Source organism: Lytechinus pictus, chromosome 16, assembly GCF_037042905.1.
Source record: "Lytechinus pictus isolate F3 Inbred chromosome 16, Lp3.0, whole genome shotgun sequence".
Taxonomy (NCBI): domain Eukaryota; kingdom Metazoa; phylum Echinodermata; class Echinoidea; order Temnopleuroida; family Toxopneustidae; genus Lytechinus; species Lytechinus pictus.
Genome location: NC_087260.1, coordinates 6,402,758 through 6,420,094, shown reverse-complemented (window position 1 = coordinate 6,420,094; position 17,337 = coordinate 6,402,758). Strand labels below are relative to the sequence as shown.

Genomic DNA, 17,337 nt, shown 5'->3' with positions numbered 1-17,337 from the left:
TTATTTTGTGTTTTTCAGAGTGATATACATGAAGATTTTATCCAGTCTTGTATGGACAGACTGAAAGCTATGTACGACACACTCAGGATACTAGAGACCGACAAGGAATGTGCAGATAAGGTTAGTATGATGAGGATGGGGATGATGATGATGATGACAGTGATGATGATGATGATGATGATGGTGGTGGTGGTGGTGGTGATGATGGTGGTGATGGTGGTGGTGGTGATGATGATGATGATAATGATGATGGTGATGATGATGATGATGATGATGATGGTGGTGGTGATGATGATGATGATGATGATGATGGTGATGATGATGATGATGGTGATGATGATGGTAAAAAAGATGAGGATGATGATGATGATGGTGATGATGATGATGACAGTGATGGTGATGGTGATGATGATCCTGATGATGATGATGATCCTGATGATGATGATGTTGATGATGGTGATGATGATGGTGGTGTTGATAATGATGATGATGATGATCATCATGATCATAATCATTATGGTGGTGGTGATGATGATGTGATGGTTATGATGATGATGATGGTGATGATGATGATGATGGTAAAAAGGATGAGGATGATCATGATGATGGTAGTGGTGATGATGATGTTGATGATGATGATGATGATGATGGTGATGATGATGGTGGCGGTGGCGGTGATGATGGTTAGGAGGTGAGTATGGTGATTGTGTGAATAAAGATGATGTGATGATGGTAGGAGGAGGATATTGGTGATATACAACATTATCTTAATCTATTACATCTTCCATATTAAATATTAATGAAAGTATGAACATGCATGTTCCTAATAGAATGAGTTGTATTGGTCTTATATCTGCTGTGCAATTCTCTTCAATGCCAGGTGCAACACGAAGCTACAAGAATGACAAGAATACTGACCATCTTGAGAGAGTATATCAGTGAATATGACTTGGACTTCACAGAGGAGAGAACCATATTACCTATGGCAAGGTGAGGACTTGCATCAAAGTGTCGTGGTGTAGTGGTTCCGACCCTCGCCCTGTAATCAGAGCGTCCTGTGTTTGAATCCCTCTGTGGCCTAGCGTATTTTGGCAAGGCGTTAATCTACCTTATGACACCTTCCACCCAGGAAAATGACCATGTAGAGAGGCGGCCATTGACTATTTTAAGCCGAGGTCAATTTGTAGAGTTGTACAGACAGATGAAGATTGCCTCCCCCTAGTTTTTGTCTCGCCTGCATAGCAGAGCGAGACTATAGGCGCCGCTTTTCCGACGGCGACGGCGGCGGCGGCGGCGGCGTCAACATCAAATCTTAACCTAAGGTTAAGTTTTTGAAATGACATCATAACTTAGAAAGTATATGGACCTAGTTCATGAAACTTGGACATAAGGTTAATCAAGTATTACTGAACATCCTGCCTGAGTTTCAGGTCACATGACCAAGGTCAAAGGTCATTTAGGGTCAATGAACTTAGACCATGTTGGGAAAATTATTTTCAAAATCTTAACCGAAGGTTAAGTTTTTGAAATGACATCATAACTTAGAAAGTATATGGACCTAGTTCATGAAACTTGGGCATAAGGTTAATCAAGTATTACTGAACATCCTGCCTGAGTTTCAGGTCACATGACCAAGGTCAAAGGTCATTTAGGGTCAATGAACTTTGGTCAAGTTGGGGGTATTTGTTGAATTACTATCATAACTTTGAAAATTTATGGATTTAGTTCATGAAACTTGGACATTAGGTTAATCAAGTACCACTGAATATTCTGTGCGAGTTTCAGGTCACATGACCATGGTCAATGGTCATTTAAGGTCAATGAACTTTGGCCGTGTTGGGGGTATATGTTAAATTACTATCCTAACTCTGAAAGTTTATGGATCTAGTTCATAAAACTTGGACATAAGAGTAACCAAGTATCACTGAACATCCTGTACGAGTTTCAGGTCACATGACCATGGTCAAAGGTCATTAAAGGTCAATGAACTTTGGCCGTGTTGGGGGTATTTGTTGAATTACCATCCTAACTCTGAAAGTTTATGGATCTAGTTCATAAAACTTGGGATATAAGAGTAATCAAGCATCACTGAACATCCCCTGTGAGTTTCAGGTCACAAAACCAAGTCAAAGGTCAGTTAAGGTCAATAAACTTAGGCCATGTTGGTGTAATTGTTGAAGTGCCATCATAACTTTGAAAGTTTATGGATAGAGTGAATGAAATGTGGACATGGGTGTAGTTGACAGTCTTAAGTCTCCGTTCAAATGTCATTTATGGTCAATGAACGTGGTATTATGTCATTATATGAATGATGTTTTTGTGAATGATTATTTTATAGTAGTTTTCAAAGTTAGCACTGCTGCTATATTAAATTGCGTAATGCAGGCGAGACTGCCAGAGGCGTTCCACTTGTTCTGTTTATTTTTGTATTTATTTCTTTATTAATTAATTAATTTATTTATCTATTTATTTATTCATTCATTCATTCATTCATTCATTTCATTCCATTCATTCATTCCTTCATTCATTCTTTTATTTATATATTTAGTTATTTATTTTTAAAAATATATTTAAACAAACATACTTATTCAGGATTTCAAGATCAGTTTGAAAACTGATTACATCATGATCCTGACATTGAAAACGTAAAAAGGATATCATTGTAAAACAATAAAATATATCAATAGTATTTCATGTGCAACATTTGCTTTTTTCCTTTAAACTTTTGAATTCTGTAATGATAATAGGCTTTTTACATTGATGAAATTGTTCCAGCAGCTTATGAGTTGACTCTTAACATTATGTATATATATTTTTTTTATTCAGAGCACACAGGGGCAAGCATGTGACCCTCAATGTGAGGTTTCCCAATCAGGGCAGGCAGGTTGATGACATTGATATATGGTCCCACACCAACGAATCCTTGGCGTCGGTCAGGAGACAGATCTTACTCAGGTAAGCTTTCTTCTCCTACCCCCACACCTTCCCCTTTCATTCTATCTCCCCTCCTCTACAGCCCCCCCCCCCCCCCCATTTTCCCTCTGTCTGTTGATGACATTGATATATGGCCTCACATAAATGAATTTTTGGCGTCGATCAGGAGACAGATCTTACTCAGGTAAGCTTTCTTCCCCTACCCCTACACCTTCCTCCCCCTCCCATACACCTCTCCCTCTCATTCTATCTCTCCCCTCCTTTACAGCCCCCCCACCATTTTCCCTCTGTTTGTGAATGACATTGATTTATGGCCTCACATCAATTAATTTTTGGCGTCGGTCTGGAGACAGATCCTACTTAGGTAAGCCCACAACCCCCCCCCCCCTTCACTTCCCCCTTCTACATGCGGATGAAATTGATATGTAGGCTCACACCAAAGAATCCTTGGCGTCGGTCAGGAGACATATCCTACTCCGGTAAGCCACAACTCTCTTCCCCTACACCTCCTTCCCCCTTTCACTCTATCTCTCCCCTCCCCTAGAACTCCCCCCCCCCCATTTTCCCTCTGCCTGCGGATGACATTGATGTATAGTCTCACACCAATGAATCCTTGGCATCGGTCAGGAGACAGATCCTACTCAGGTAAGCTTCTTCCCCTACCCCCTACACCTTCCTCCCCCTCCCATACACCCCACTTTTACTCTACTTCTCCCCTAGTAAATGCAGACGCGCAGGTTTTACTGGCAAAATGCACATTGTTAATGCAGATCAGATGCACGTTTGAGGCACTTTACTTCTGCATTAAAAAATTTCTCTCTAATTTTCATAGATTAACACAGGAAAAATGTGATTATTGTTCGTATTTTCTCTAACTTCCGAGGCGTTGTACAACACGAATAGCGAATATTCTTTTTCGTGCAATGGTGTGACATTTCGCATTCGGTAAAAGAGACGCTATTCAACTCGGCTAATGCCTTGTTGAATAGAGCATCTTTCATTCACCTCATGCGAACTCTCGGACCATCGCACTCATGCCTATTCACCATTTGTATACTATTGTATTCTTTTGTCTTTAACTCATTTCAGAGCTAAAGCTAATTTAACGACGACACGGTTAGATCTTTACATCAACGGTGAGCTTCTAGATCCTGCCGAAGACAGGCGATTGGTTGGAGACATTCCTCTTAGAGACCGAACAGTGAGTGAAGATGGGCAATTAAATGGATTGTTTAACTTCATTCAAGATCTAAAAGTATTTGTTTTATTTGCAGCTTAGTGCTGTAATCATAATTGCAAACCTTTAGGTTAGACTAAAATCACCTAAGATTAAAGCTACCTGATGGCTAAATGGCTGCAATAATGGCAAATACAATCATAAGTATCCATGTGGTTGCTTTCGTTAATAATGTAGGCTTTGGTGGGAAATAATTAGTATTTATTATCAGTAGTTATGTTTGTCAAAAAATGCTTTGTAAAATGTCATGATAAGATAAAAAACAATATGTATCAGATTGTACAAACTTAATTTCATTTGAGTCATCCATTATTCAGTTGAATTCTCTTCTCTATTCTGACCTCCTTACAGCTGATAACAGCGAAGCTATGTCAGGTGGGGTCCAATATGCCATCGTCACCTGATAGTTCATCGGATTCATCAGGTGGATCACCGCATCATCCTTATGATGGACCCAACGTGGAAGCTGAGAAATGTCTTCCAGGAGTGGTAAGTTAACCCATCACCCTCACCTCTCTTCACATTTTTATATTTTATAACATACAAATTCTGTGTTTTCAGTGTTTTCATCACCAAATTCTCTGTTTTTGGTGACAAATTCCAAACCTATGACGAACCAATTGCAAATACTGAAGATCTTAGAAAAATATGTGAGATTTGATTATATACATATACCACATACAGGTAAAAGAAGACTTGAACTGCAGACAGATTTGAACAGTAAATTTGCCATTGATTTATGGTCTAGTATGAGATTTACTTTGATTTTCATGATTTTTACTGTATTTTTTTTGTTAATCAAACCTTTTTAGTCTGAAAATTGTGTTTTCTCTTTAATTCTGTGAATTCTGTACTCTTCATTTTCTGTATTGCATAAAACTTGGGCCCTTAGCTTTTAAGCATAATTTTTCTTGGTGGTTATACACAAAACAATCAATAATTTTAGCGTTGTTCAATCGTGTTATGTAAAGTTTAAAGATCCATAATGATTAACCTGTTCATTTTCCTGTCACAGCTGATGTCTTTGCAACACACCTATGTGGAGTTCTTATTCCACCTGTCTGATTTGGGCTGTAATATCAATATTAGTCCGCTCAGGGAAGGGGCTAGAGCATTACTTAAAATCATCCCAGCAGGTAAGATTCTCTCAGGTTATGATTTCAGCATTACTCTGTTCTCGTTTGAAAAAAAACAAAATTGACGGAAAGTAGGACATAAATTACCCTGGTATCGCATTGTAGTTTATCTGATACACATCTTTGTATACTGCAATAGCTCATATTTTCATGCATTTTGCAAACTGCTGAATTGTCGCAAATTTAATAACTTGAAAATATTGGCATGTTTGAGAAGCAATTCTTACATCCCTAGCAGCAAGGGATACCGTAGCTATTGATGACACGCTTTGTGATATTCATCTACATGTATGCATTATATAAATGAAGGTTAGAAAAGGCTGGGTAGATTTTCACAAGGTTAGCTTGTATTTCACCTTTTTACTTTTACTCAAAATCAGAGCACATATCTACCTTGCTATCCAGGTAAGCTTGTCTACCAATTTTTGTACTCACATCCCTTATCACAGATTGGATCCTTGCTATTTAACTCTAAACCTAACCCATAAAACAAATCCCTGACTTGTCACATGATATATTTCAGCCAATCATAGGATCTGGAACCATGCCACCATTTTACATTCGATGAACTGCTATCCTTACTACTGATTTATCATTGATTCCATACATTTCTGTTTTAGATGTGACTATAGTTGATAAACTGATAGAGATTTGTCGGAACAATGCCAAGCTAGAACAGTCGTCGTCTCCATCCTTAGAATCTCTCTTCTTTGGGTCATCTTCATCTCAGGTTCTATATCACCTTGAGGTAGGTCAATAGTATCAAAATAATACACATCATTCAGGGCATGAGTAGAAAATGACGCACAGCTAATACTGTTCTTTCGTATCACCCATCACTCATTGAGTTCTGCATTCTGTAATTTCTGTACGAAACCCTTGTAACCCTAATAGTCGGGGGGGGGGATGTCATTATTTCCTGTTAAGATCTTGTCGCAGATCGGATTATTGCGACAGATATTTGCATGATGGTAGAAAATGACAATCTATGGGTTTTAGAATTAAAATCTTACTAAATCTTTAATTGTATTTTATATGACTTAATCATGCTAATTTATGGATAAGCTTAGAATATTTCTGCTATCTATAAATGAAGCCCCCCGGTTTGGAAGACCTTAAAAATATTTTATTATTTTTCTTCTTTTCTGATTTCGAGTAGCTAGGTAAAAATAAATTTCTGATGAATTCTTGTGCCTTGTTTGAATGGGACTCTCAATCATTTTAGCAAAGGTTTTGCAAGGACACAATTGTCAAAACTTGGTAAAGTAAAACATTCAAATTTTATGTGGCAAATATATAGTACACAATTCTTGTGCATATGGAGTCCCTTGTCATTTGCGAGTAGTTTGAATAATCCAGAACTATTTGTGAACGAGAAGTGAATCCAAGCGACTCGTGAATCATTCGTAAAGGTAAGCACATGAAAATGTAAATGGCGTGCTTCACCAATTATTGACATCTGCACCCTTGCAAAACCTTTTCAGAATATTTGTGATCCTCATGAAAATCTGGGTCCCGTAACAAAAGGTTAGCGATTGATGGTACGCTTGATTTTCGCGATTGATCGTACGCTTGATTTTCGCGATTTATTGTGTATTGTAGTCAATGGAATCAATCGTTTCTATGATCATTACTAAGCTTCGTGTTACGGGCCCCTGGTTTTAAGCAAACAGGAGCAGGAATGTAGGGTGATGTTACAGAGACAGGTTATGTAATTATTTATAATGACTCCTACCAAGTATGCACACACTTACACAGGGTCAAACAAGATTTCTTTTCGTGTGAGAGAGTATACAAACTGTGGTGATGGCCATTTGATTCGAAATTATTTTTACATTGTTCTGATTTGATATTTCACTGAAATATACCAGATATTATTAGTGTAATATCTGATGCACTCTAATAATTCAGCCCTTGTTTAATCACTCTCATTTTGCTTTTTAATGTCAATCTTTGCAACAGCTTGAGTATAACGGTCTACCGATTTCTTTTCCACTCCAGGTTGTGTACTCATTACTAATGCCAGCCAAACAGCCACACAGTGAACCAGCGTTTGATTTCCAGGTATGTGGAATATTTCTGGTATTCCATGAAATAAAGGTATCCATTATACTTATTATTATGTGCCCCCCCACAAACCGTAATGGAGCAAATCATGTCACTTATCACATTCAGTTAATGTAGCCCCACTTCTTAAAGGAGAATGAAACCTTTGGAACAAGATAGCTTGTGTGAAAACAAAAAAATCAAAGAAACAGATCAACGATCATCGAACAAATAATGAGAAAGTTATGAGCATTTGAATATTGCGATCACTAATGCTATGGATATCCTCAAATTGGCAATGCGACAAAGATGTGTGATGTCACTTGCGAACAACTCTCCCCATTACTTTAGTATATATTTCACTTAAATTGCCTCTTTTATCACATCTATCAGTAGATCATGTGTTCTTTCTTTAGGAGGGCATGTAATACAGATTTTTAAAGAATACATCTTGGATAAAGAGTTTGTATCACCACAAGAAAAAGCAGAAAGAGACATTTTGACAGTATTTTGTAGTCCATCAAAGGGAAAGTTGTTCACATGTGACATCACACATCCTTGTCGCATTGCCAATGGGAGGATCTCCATAGCATTAGTGATTGCAATATTCAAATGCTCATAACTTTCTCATTATTTGTCCTATTTTTCTCAAACTTTCTTTGTTCTTATTCTTTGATTTTTCTGTTTCGACACAAGCCTACTTATTCCAAAGGTTTCATTCCCCTTTAAGATTGATTCGATAATAGAAATGCGACCTATGTGTAGCTCATCATGACGTCTTTTAGTACCTCTGCAGTCGTTGAAGGGGTGCTGATGACCGAATTCTTTCTATTTTTTGCTCTTTCAGTACAATTTCTTGAAAAGCGGTGGAGTATCTGCAGTCATGAACATGCTGACGAAGAATAATTTCTTGCCTAATGCTGATATCGAGACAAGGAGGTGAGTGTGTACGGGAACATGCGTAACCTTTAAAGGAAACCAAAACCCAAGATGAGTAGCAAGCTTATTGGAGAGAGTAAAATAAGAGGAACAATTTAAAATAAGTTTCATCGAAATCGGTTTGGAAATAAGCTAGTTATGGACGTTTAAAAAGACTTGTTGTACTTTCTGTGGGGATCCTCAAATTGGCAAACATGCTTCAAAATGGCAGATTTTTTGGACAACTCTCCATTTGTTCTGTACACAATTTGTCAGATTTTCCCTATCATCTTTAAAATTGCATATTGTCTCATTCTGAGCATAACATATGTCATCGGGAAATATATTTCACACCACATATGTCAAGGTCAGGAGAAGATGATGCGAAATATGTAAAATAAAGGAAAATCTGAAAATTTGTGTACAAAACAAATGGAGGGTTGTCCACAAAATCAGCCATTTTGAAGCTTGTCTGCCAATTTGAGGATCCCCATAGAAAGTTCAACAAGACTTTTGAAACGCCCATAATTTCGTTCTTAACCAATTTTTATGAAATTGTTTTAAATGGTTCCTCTTGTTTTACTCTTTCCAGTAAGATTGCTTCTCTTCTTGGGTTTTGGTTTCCTTAAAAATCTGTAACATGAAAAGCTCTTCCTGCAATGGTCATCACTTTCAAAATAAAAACGAAAATGAAGCAAAAATCCATATCTCGTTCAAGGAGAAATCAGAAATATTATACCTATGTAAATTCATTTTGCCCAATTCATCGTGGGCCCGGCAGCCACCTTGCAACGCCATATCGCTGTTGCTCTAGGTCGTAAAACGCCAAACAGGGTAGCGTCTTTGGTCTGACAAGGCTGGGGCTTGCCTTGAACTCCCTGAGGTGAACGCTGTACCAACTGAGCCATCACACCGGATCCTCCAAGTTACATGTATATCTTGAGACCAAAATTTGTGACGCCTTGAAACGAGGGTCCAAAGTTACATAACATATTGTGTATGTCAGACCCAAGATTGCAAGAAAAGAACGCATGAATCTATATGTCCAAATCAAATTATCTATCTAGCCAAAATCATAAATGTGTATCATTATTTTATATTTACTGACTGAAATAAACTTATTTCATGTTTATCATGATGGGAAAAGCATTACCGATGATTTCTATTAAAACATAATGAAAAGCAAGAAGTAGAAAACTGGAAAATGTCAACAGCAATAAGATATATAAGAATAAATTTTGAAACTGCCCTTTTTCATTGTACATTTGATAAGAATATTAAAGAGAGTGCCTAGCCAAAAGACGAGCAGTTAAGGAGCTTAAATTAAAGATTTACAACCTGCTAATTTCATGCATAAATTAGCATAAGTAATTATTGAAAATACTTCAATTCCTTCCATTTTCCCATCAGGTCTGCTCTCCTTATGGTGCTGAAGGTGGGCAAGCTCATGTTTACAACGCTAGCGTACGCCCGCATCACGGCGGTAGCCGAGGCCTGTCAGACGGACCCTGCCGGTGGCCCTAGCCAGTCGGCAGTCTCTCAGACCACGCACACACAGGCCGTGGTACTCCAGCAGGCCATGCAGCATATCCCTAATCCTAACGCAGAGTGTGTGCTCAGAAACGTTGCTGTACGGCTAGGAAGACAGGCAGCCGAAGAGGTGATTGCTCATTTTCTCCATTAGTACCAAGGTTTCTTCCGTCTAGATTGTCCGACCATAGCCCCAGGAAGAGCAATTTGCACTCTTGATGTGAAAAATCCAATAATTTTGTACACTTGAAATGCTTGCCTAACTAAAGGTAGAATTCAAATTGTTTATGAAAATGTTCATTTTCTTCTTGTTTTGGGGGCACCAAAATGTTGCAAAATAGCCAGGACAAGATGCATTTAAAAAAACTTCATTTCCACTTTGAGCTTTAAACCAGTATTAAAGAAGTTAAACTTCTTAATTTTCAGGCAAAGACTGATATTCAAGACCTGAGTGTCAATGCCTGGTCAACAAGAATCATGGACATGTACATTGTTTCTGTTTTGTGAATCAGTACCGGTAGTTTGCGAAATAGAAAGGGCAACGTACTTTTAAAACGTTTTATTTCAACTGGGAGCTGTAAACCAGAACTTTAAGAATTTAAATCCTAAATCTTTTCAGGCAAAGACAGGTACCCTAGATCTGAGTGTTGTAAAGGGGCAATTCCATAAAATATGTACGTCCGACCCCCTACATGTGGGGACTTCATGAAATTTTCTGTCTCTGATTTCTTGTTCGTTTGACAGTCAGTAATGTTCTCAAGGGTCCATGACTTGGTCAGTTTATAAAGTGAAGTAAGACTTGAGAAAAATGGGGGTTGGATGTACAAAAAGGTTGATTATTTTATGGAATTGCCCAAAAGCAATCAAGAAGATCATCTGGTTAACAATTATCATGTTCATGGCGATGTATATTTTGATTGTTTGGTGCTTAAGATTTTTGCGAAATAGCAAGGACAAAATACATGTAAAAACACTTCATTTTTACTGTGAGAATTTGAAGAATTTAAATTCCTAAATATTCAGACCAAGACGGATACCCTAGATCTGAGTGTTGTAAAAGCAGTCAAGAAGATCGTCTGGTTAACTATAATGATGTACATGGAGATGTATATTTTGATATTGTTTGGTGCTTCAGATTTTTGCGAAATAGCAAGGACAAAATACATGTAAAAACACTTCATTTTCACTGTGAGAATTTGAAGAATTTGATTTCCTAAATTTTCAGGCCAAGACGGATACCCTAGATCTGAGTGTTGTGAAAGCAATCAAGAAGATCGCCTGGTCTGCTGGCTGCGGGTGCTCCCATCTCCTTCATGGCTCAAACGAAGAGGTTCATAAATCCTTTGAGAAGGCTGATAGCGGTGAAGCGGATGGTGATGATGCCGCGTTGTGTCGGGAAGCTCTAGAGGTGTTGACAGTATGCTTAGCTCTTTGCCCTCAAGCGTTGGACGCACTCAACAAGGACAAGGCCTGGCAATGCTGTATAATAGATCTATTACTTCTAGCGAAGACAAGGTTTGTATTGTCACGTTTGATTTATTTCATGAATTTATTTTATCAAAGTGGAAGTGAATGGAATAGAATACCTTGTGACTATGAAAATGTTGGGATGGAAACCATTCTTGGTGAATGTCTTAGTCGCAAAACCATCTAGAGTTGCAGATAAGAAAGCAATAGCTTCCTCTAAAATCAAGCCTGCAGAAATCATACATCAAACCTAATAGGAATAATAATAGTTGACCTCTTCCAATGTAAGCTTGTAATAGCATGGGATTTCGCAGGATTTGACCACCTGTTTGCAACAAAATGATTGAACCTTTCATATCTAATCGCTAGAGGGTATTCATTTGTCTCGCAATCTACTATGGTCAATCATATCTAGTTTGAAAAATGTGAATTTTCTGCAATCCGCATTTTGGCGTGGGGATACATTTAACACGTAGAGTGTGTTTATTCCTTTGGTATAGTTAGTATGAAATTATACCGTGACACTTCAATATGTAGGTAAAAATAAATCAACGGAGCATCAAGTAGTACTGATGATGTTTTTTAGTGTAAATAGGTTTAGCTTGTTTAGAATGTTAATCATAGTATATTTGTTTCTTCTACCTGTATCATTCATCATCTCATATGAATAATAAAAAATGCAGTTCACTTTTTGTTTATTCGTAAAAATGAATTTTTTGTGCTGTCAGCAAGGAAAAAGAATTATTTCACAGTAACCACCTTTCATAATAAAACTGTTTATTATCTCCTATACTCCAAATGTAGCAATATTAAGAAAAGGGATATCATATTATCTAATCATTATCTGTTTCAATGTTTTTAGGTCTGTACGTGTATCTGCTATGGAGCAGTTTCAGCTGATAGCTACCAAGTGTTCATCGGGTAATCGTCCTCTTGTCTTCTTCATCACACTCTGTTTCTCAGTCCTTCAGGTAAGTTCACCATCGCTATTATTGTCTCGTCTGCATAGAAGTGTGAGACTACAGGCGCCGCTTTTCTGACGGCGGCGGCATTAAAATCTTAACCGGAGGTCATCATAACTTAGAAAATGTATGGACCCAGTTCATGAAACTTGGACATAATGGCAATCAAATATTACTGAACATCCTACGTGAGTTTCAGGTCAAAGGTCATTTAGGGTCAATGAATTTAGACCATGTTCGGGAAATCACTATCGAAATCTTAACCTAAGGTTTAGTTTCTGATCCCCTGCCTACTTGTAAGGCATTTATTAAATAGATATCAATACTAGTGAAGTGCGTTCTCAAGATCGGTCTTGCTTTTATCTCTTTTATTTCATCTTATTTTGTTTTACTCCTGGAAGAAGTCCTCCTTTTCTCCCTTCCACTCTGCTTTCTTCTAATCTTTGTTTTACTTGATATATATTAAAAAAAGAAGTCATTGAAAAGATTAATTGATTCATTTTCTGTTTCAGAACAAGACAAAAGAGCATCCAGGCTCCTGTAGTGAATACTTCCTGTTGCTATGTCGGTTGCTCAACTATGGTTACGTGTCAAACAGTTCCATGCCCAATGCCGAGGCTCTCCTCAACAATGAAATCGACTGGCTTAAGAAAGTTAGGGTGAGTATGATGAAGATGATGAAAACTGGGTCTATTAAAGCAATATTGACTGGCCTCTGGTTTTAGGGTGATATCAATTTAGTGAGGGCAATATACATGTATGTCCTTTCGCCCCCAGGCCAGTCAATATTGCTGTTATTAACCAAATCAGACATCTCCAGGAAAAATTTTTAAGATTTAGATATTTTAGAGTTTAAGAATGGGAATCTATTTTGCCATGTTGAGCAGACTGGGCCTCTGAACTTAACCATTGTGACATAATTGAAATGATCCGTCCCTGGCCAGGGGACGCAGTATCCAGCGTTGTCTCAACTTGATTAACATTGTGACGTATAGCACTGCGCGGTTCAAGGACGCGTACAAAAACGCGTAGAATAGCCGGATGTTAGCTCCACTTTATTGCCCGCTAAATTTTCACGCATGTTCTTATTGACTTTCCTGAGCGGGCAATAAATTGGGTCCGTGGATAAACAATTGGAAACTTATTGACCTACCATTTGATCACAGTTATAAGCAATAATGTATTAAAGTTGCCCTGCTCAGATGTCTGATACGGTTGATAATATTATTTATTAACACTTTTTTTTACATGTCTCAAAGAGGTCTTACTGAAGACTTGTTAAAAGAAAATGATAAAAAGGCACAATTTTTATTTCTGATGTGCAATTTAGCAAAATGTATCGTTGCACTCCTGGAAAGAATTATTGTGTGAAAAAATTAAGAGAGAGATGAATGGATAGATGGATGGATGAATGTTTATAAATGAATAAGTAATTGAATGAATGAATGAATGAATGAAAGAATAAATGGACAAATAATGAAATAGGTAAAATTGATTGATTAATGAATGGATGGATGACTCAATGGATGCATTGATAAATAAATGAATAATTGAATGGATGAATGAATAAATAAATGGACTATTGAATGAATAATTCAATAGAAGGATGAATGAATGGATGGATAATTGATTGAGTAAATAATTGCATTCATTCATAAATGACTTCAACTTCACCCTTTTCTTATAAACTTGAACCATAGTAATCAACTATCCTCCATCTCTGAAACTCGATCTGATCATTCTTATTTCTCAAACAGGATGGTGTATTGACAACAGGAGAGTGTCTATGTGAAGAGACATTATTAGAGGGTCATCTAGGTATTACAAGAGAACTTTTGGCTTTCATGACGAGCGAGAAGAAGTTCCAGGTTGGATCTAAGAAAGATGGCTGCCAGTTAATTAAAGTGAGCCCAGATTTCTCTCTTCTTCCCTGCTATAACTTAAGTTGTTTTATACAAATGTAATGATAATGATGGTGATGATGATGATGATGGTGGTGGTGATGATGATAGTGATGATGATGGTGATGATGGTGATGGTGATGATGATGGAGATGATGATGGAGATGATGATGGTGATGATGATGATGGTGATGATGATGGTGGTGATGATGGTGATGATGGTGATGATGGGGATGGTGATGATGATGGTGATGATGATGGTGATGATGGTGATGATGGTGATGATGAAGATGATGATGGTGATGATGATGATGGTGATGATGATGGCAATGATGGTGATGATGGTGATGGTGGTGGTGGATTTATAGAATGCAGGCACTGCCCCGAGACAGTCATGGCACTAGCCCAGCAAAAGTTATCTTTTATATAAACAAGCTGCAAAAAGTAAACAAAATCTCAAAATTAATTTAAGATTACAAGATGCAAATATTGCAAAAATTAAGTAGATCATACAATTTTGCATCACTTCTCAGAATACACAGCTAACCCTTATATGTGTATATTCTGACACTGACATTTTCCATTTTTCTCTGCCAATTCTATGATTTTTCGCTGATTCTACAATGTGTGAAATTCTGGGCACTATCCTGGGTACATACAAGAGTTCTGAAACTTGTAATAAGTCATACAAAATACAAGTCATTAAGAGGAACAAGTATATGTTCCCCCATTTTCTCTCCTCAGGAATTACTGGATGACTTCCTGTTCCCGGCATCAAAGATCGTCGTTCAGACGTTAAAGAACGGAGCCGAGACGCCGCTAGATCCCGTCATTCCGGTGTGCACGACCCCACCCACAATAAACGCTGCTTTCGATTTACTGGTGGCGCTGTGCATGAACTGCGTCCCAAACCTAAAGCTTGTCACGGATGCACTCACTGACATGTACTATTCAGGTTTGTATTGCGTACCTCATCTTTCAAACGACAACTCAAGTCATATCTTGTTCCAAATATCTAGTTTTCTATTTTCATTTATTTAATATGTATTTGTTTTGATGATTTTCACTATTGGTTTGACTCGGCTAACCCATCTGGGGCCTGGTGGCCTCAAGTGCTATACTAGAGCTTCTGTGAATGATGTGCTGACCGGGCTTGTCCCTTAAATTGTTGGTGAACGAAGCAGCAAGCAAGAGGCCTCCAGGCCTCATCTGGCGCAGTTGAGAACACCAATAGTTGATGCAATTTAATGTACACAATTCTATACTTTTTAGTTACTTAAGATTTATATTTATATTTTACTTCTGACAATTGTAAGCGCTGTGATACTTTTTGTGTATAGCGCATATAAATAACCGTTATTATTATTATTATTATTATTGGCAATAATGACTCTTTGTGATTCATGATGCCATTTTACAATGATATTCAACTTCAAAGTGCCAAACAGTGAAAATCAGTGCATATTTTACAACACAGCAATGAAGTACCCCAGGGCCCATCTTACAAAGAGTTGCGATTGATCCGATTGATCGCAACTATGGACGACCAGCAACATCAACATGTATTATTCATGTTTGTTCAAAATATTTTCTAGCTATGATGTGTATTCATGCATTCATCGTATTCTTGAAAATTCACTGTGCTTCTCTTTGCATACAGAGGATATTGTGCAAGTTTTTCGTAGAAAAAAATTGTGACACTGATGGATTTCAATAGAGTTGCGATTGATCGGATCAATCGTAACTCTTTGTAAGACGGGGCCCAGATTAACCAAGCATAAACATATACCACACAAAAATGGTATCAATTTGTTTTGGACAATGCACTCTTTTATGACATATATATCATATTTGTTGGCAATTTTGTAAAGTTTTTTTTTTCTGGCTCACTTGATTGAGAGGCAGATAATAGAGATGTATGTTTTTTTGTTTCTTCTCCTTTGTGATGATCAGGTAATGATGCACCCTTGACAGAATGGGAGTATCTGCCGCCTGTCGGTCCAAGACCTAATAAAGGCTTCGTGGGGCTAAAGAATGCTGGAGCAACCTGCTATATGAACTCTGTCTTACAACAGGTTGGTACTCTCATTGCCCTTCAAAGTTAAATTTATTTTCTACAGGTTGTAACACAAAAACATACAGCATATATACAAAACATACAAATGAATGAATCATATGATTTGAATATGTACACACACAGGTTATGAATTGCAATACATACTGAAGATATAGTGAGTGCATATAAATTAGATTGCGATGATAATCAAAATTGTCTCAGCTAATGTAAGTGTCATATTTTGCTTATTAATAATATTACTATTATTAACATTATTGTTGTTGTCATCATTGCTGTCATTATTATTATTATTGTTTAGGAATTACTAAGCATATACATAATAAGTTATGCACTTACATCTAGAATACATGTGATTGAGTTTTTTTTGCCTCCGACGAAGATTCTGCTAGGATCGAAAGCTTAGGCCCCTTTTTGACTTTCTAATTTACTCCATTGACTCTCTTTTATTAGATAAGCAGTTTTCAGCAGCTTCTTTTTGCCATTGATTTTTTTTTTAGTAAGAATGTTAAAAAAATATTCAGAGAAAAGTTTATTTGGAGACAAATTAATTCACCTCTTCCAAGCCTAATCGCAAATAATGTTTGTCTTATCCAGACATCTAGTACATAAATAACAATATAGATTTTATAAACCATACAAATTTGTTTGTCATGGTATCTGTACTTTATTTTGTACTTCCAGATATACATGGTTCCTGAGATTAGACGAGCAGTTCTGTCAGCCGAGGGCGCTATCATAGACACGGAAGATGATTTCTACAATGACGAGAAACAAGATAATGAGGTATTTAATTTCCTTGTGGTTTATTAGTATCATTCTTCTCTCCTGAATTGAATATAGCCAGTTATTGTTTGATATTGCATTATTGCTTCTCAGAGCTATATACTTGTAGTTGCAGCAAATAGTGAGTTCATGAGAAAGTCTTTAAAATCAAGGTCAAATGTCTCCACATCAAGGTAGATCTATATCTGGTTCATTTAAATAGACCTAACTCTGTGAAATCATGAAATCAAAGCTGAAAAATGATCACTCTAAAGATCATTAACATAGATGAGCACATGTGGGACAATGTATTATTATTGCTTGGAAAAAGACCCTATATCTGACCGTAATGCCATGGTTATTTTGT

General features: G+C 37.2%; 1 protein-coding gene across 1 annotated transcript in view; it reads left to right on the top strand.

Moving 5' to 3' along the window:
• LOC129278944 (probable ubiquitin carboxyl-terminal hydrolase FAF-X) overlaps positions 1-17,337 on the top strand; it is a 72,523-nt gene that overhangs the window by 29,164 nt on the left and 26,022 nt on the right. Inside the window, exons 22-38 of the mRNA XM_064111449.1 lie at positions 19-120; positions 881-990; positions 2,827-2,955; positions 4,024-4,135; positions 4,523-4,660; positions 5,187-5,307; positions 5,928-6,055; positions 7,309-7,371; positions 8,201-8,292; positions 9,682-9,931; positions 11,027-11,316; positions 12,131-12,239; positions 12,743-12,889; positions 13,988-14,134; positions 14,876-15,086; positions 16,085-16,206; positions 16,890-16,991. Of these exons, the coding sequence (XP_063967519.1) occupies positions 19-120; positions 881-990; positions 2,827-2,955; positions 4,024-4,135; positions 4,523-4,660; positions 5,187-5,307; positions 5,928-6,055; positions 7,309-7,371; positions 8,201-8,292; positions 9,682-9,931; positions 11,027-11,316; positions 12,131-12,239; positions 12,743-12,889; positions 13,988-14,134; positions 14,876-15,086; positions 16,085-16,206; positions 16,890-16,991 (2,373 nt within the window). The remainder of the gene's footprint in view (positions 1-18; positions 121-880; positions 991-2,826; positions 2,956-4,023; positions 4,136-4,522; positions 4,661-5,186; positions 5,308-5,927; positions 6,056-7,308; positions 7,372-8,200; positions 8,293-9,681; positions 9,932-11,026; positions 11,317-12,130; positions 12,240-12,742; positions 12,890-13,987; positions 14,135-14,875; positions 15,087-16,084; positions 16,207-16,889; positions 16,992-17,337) is intronic.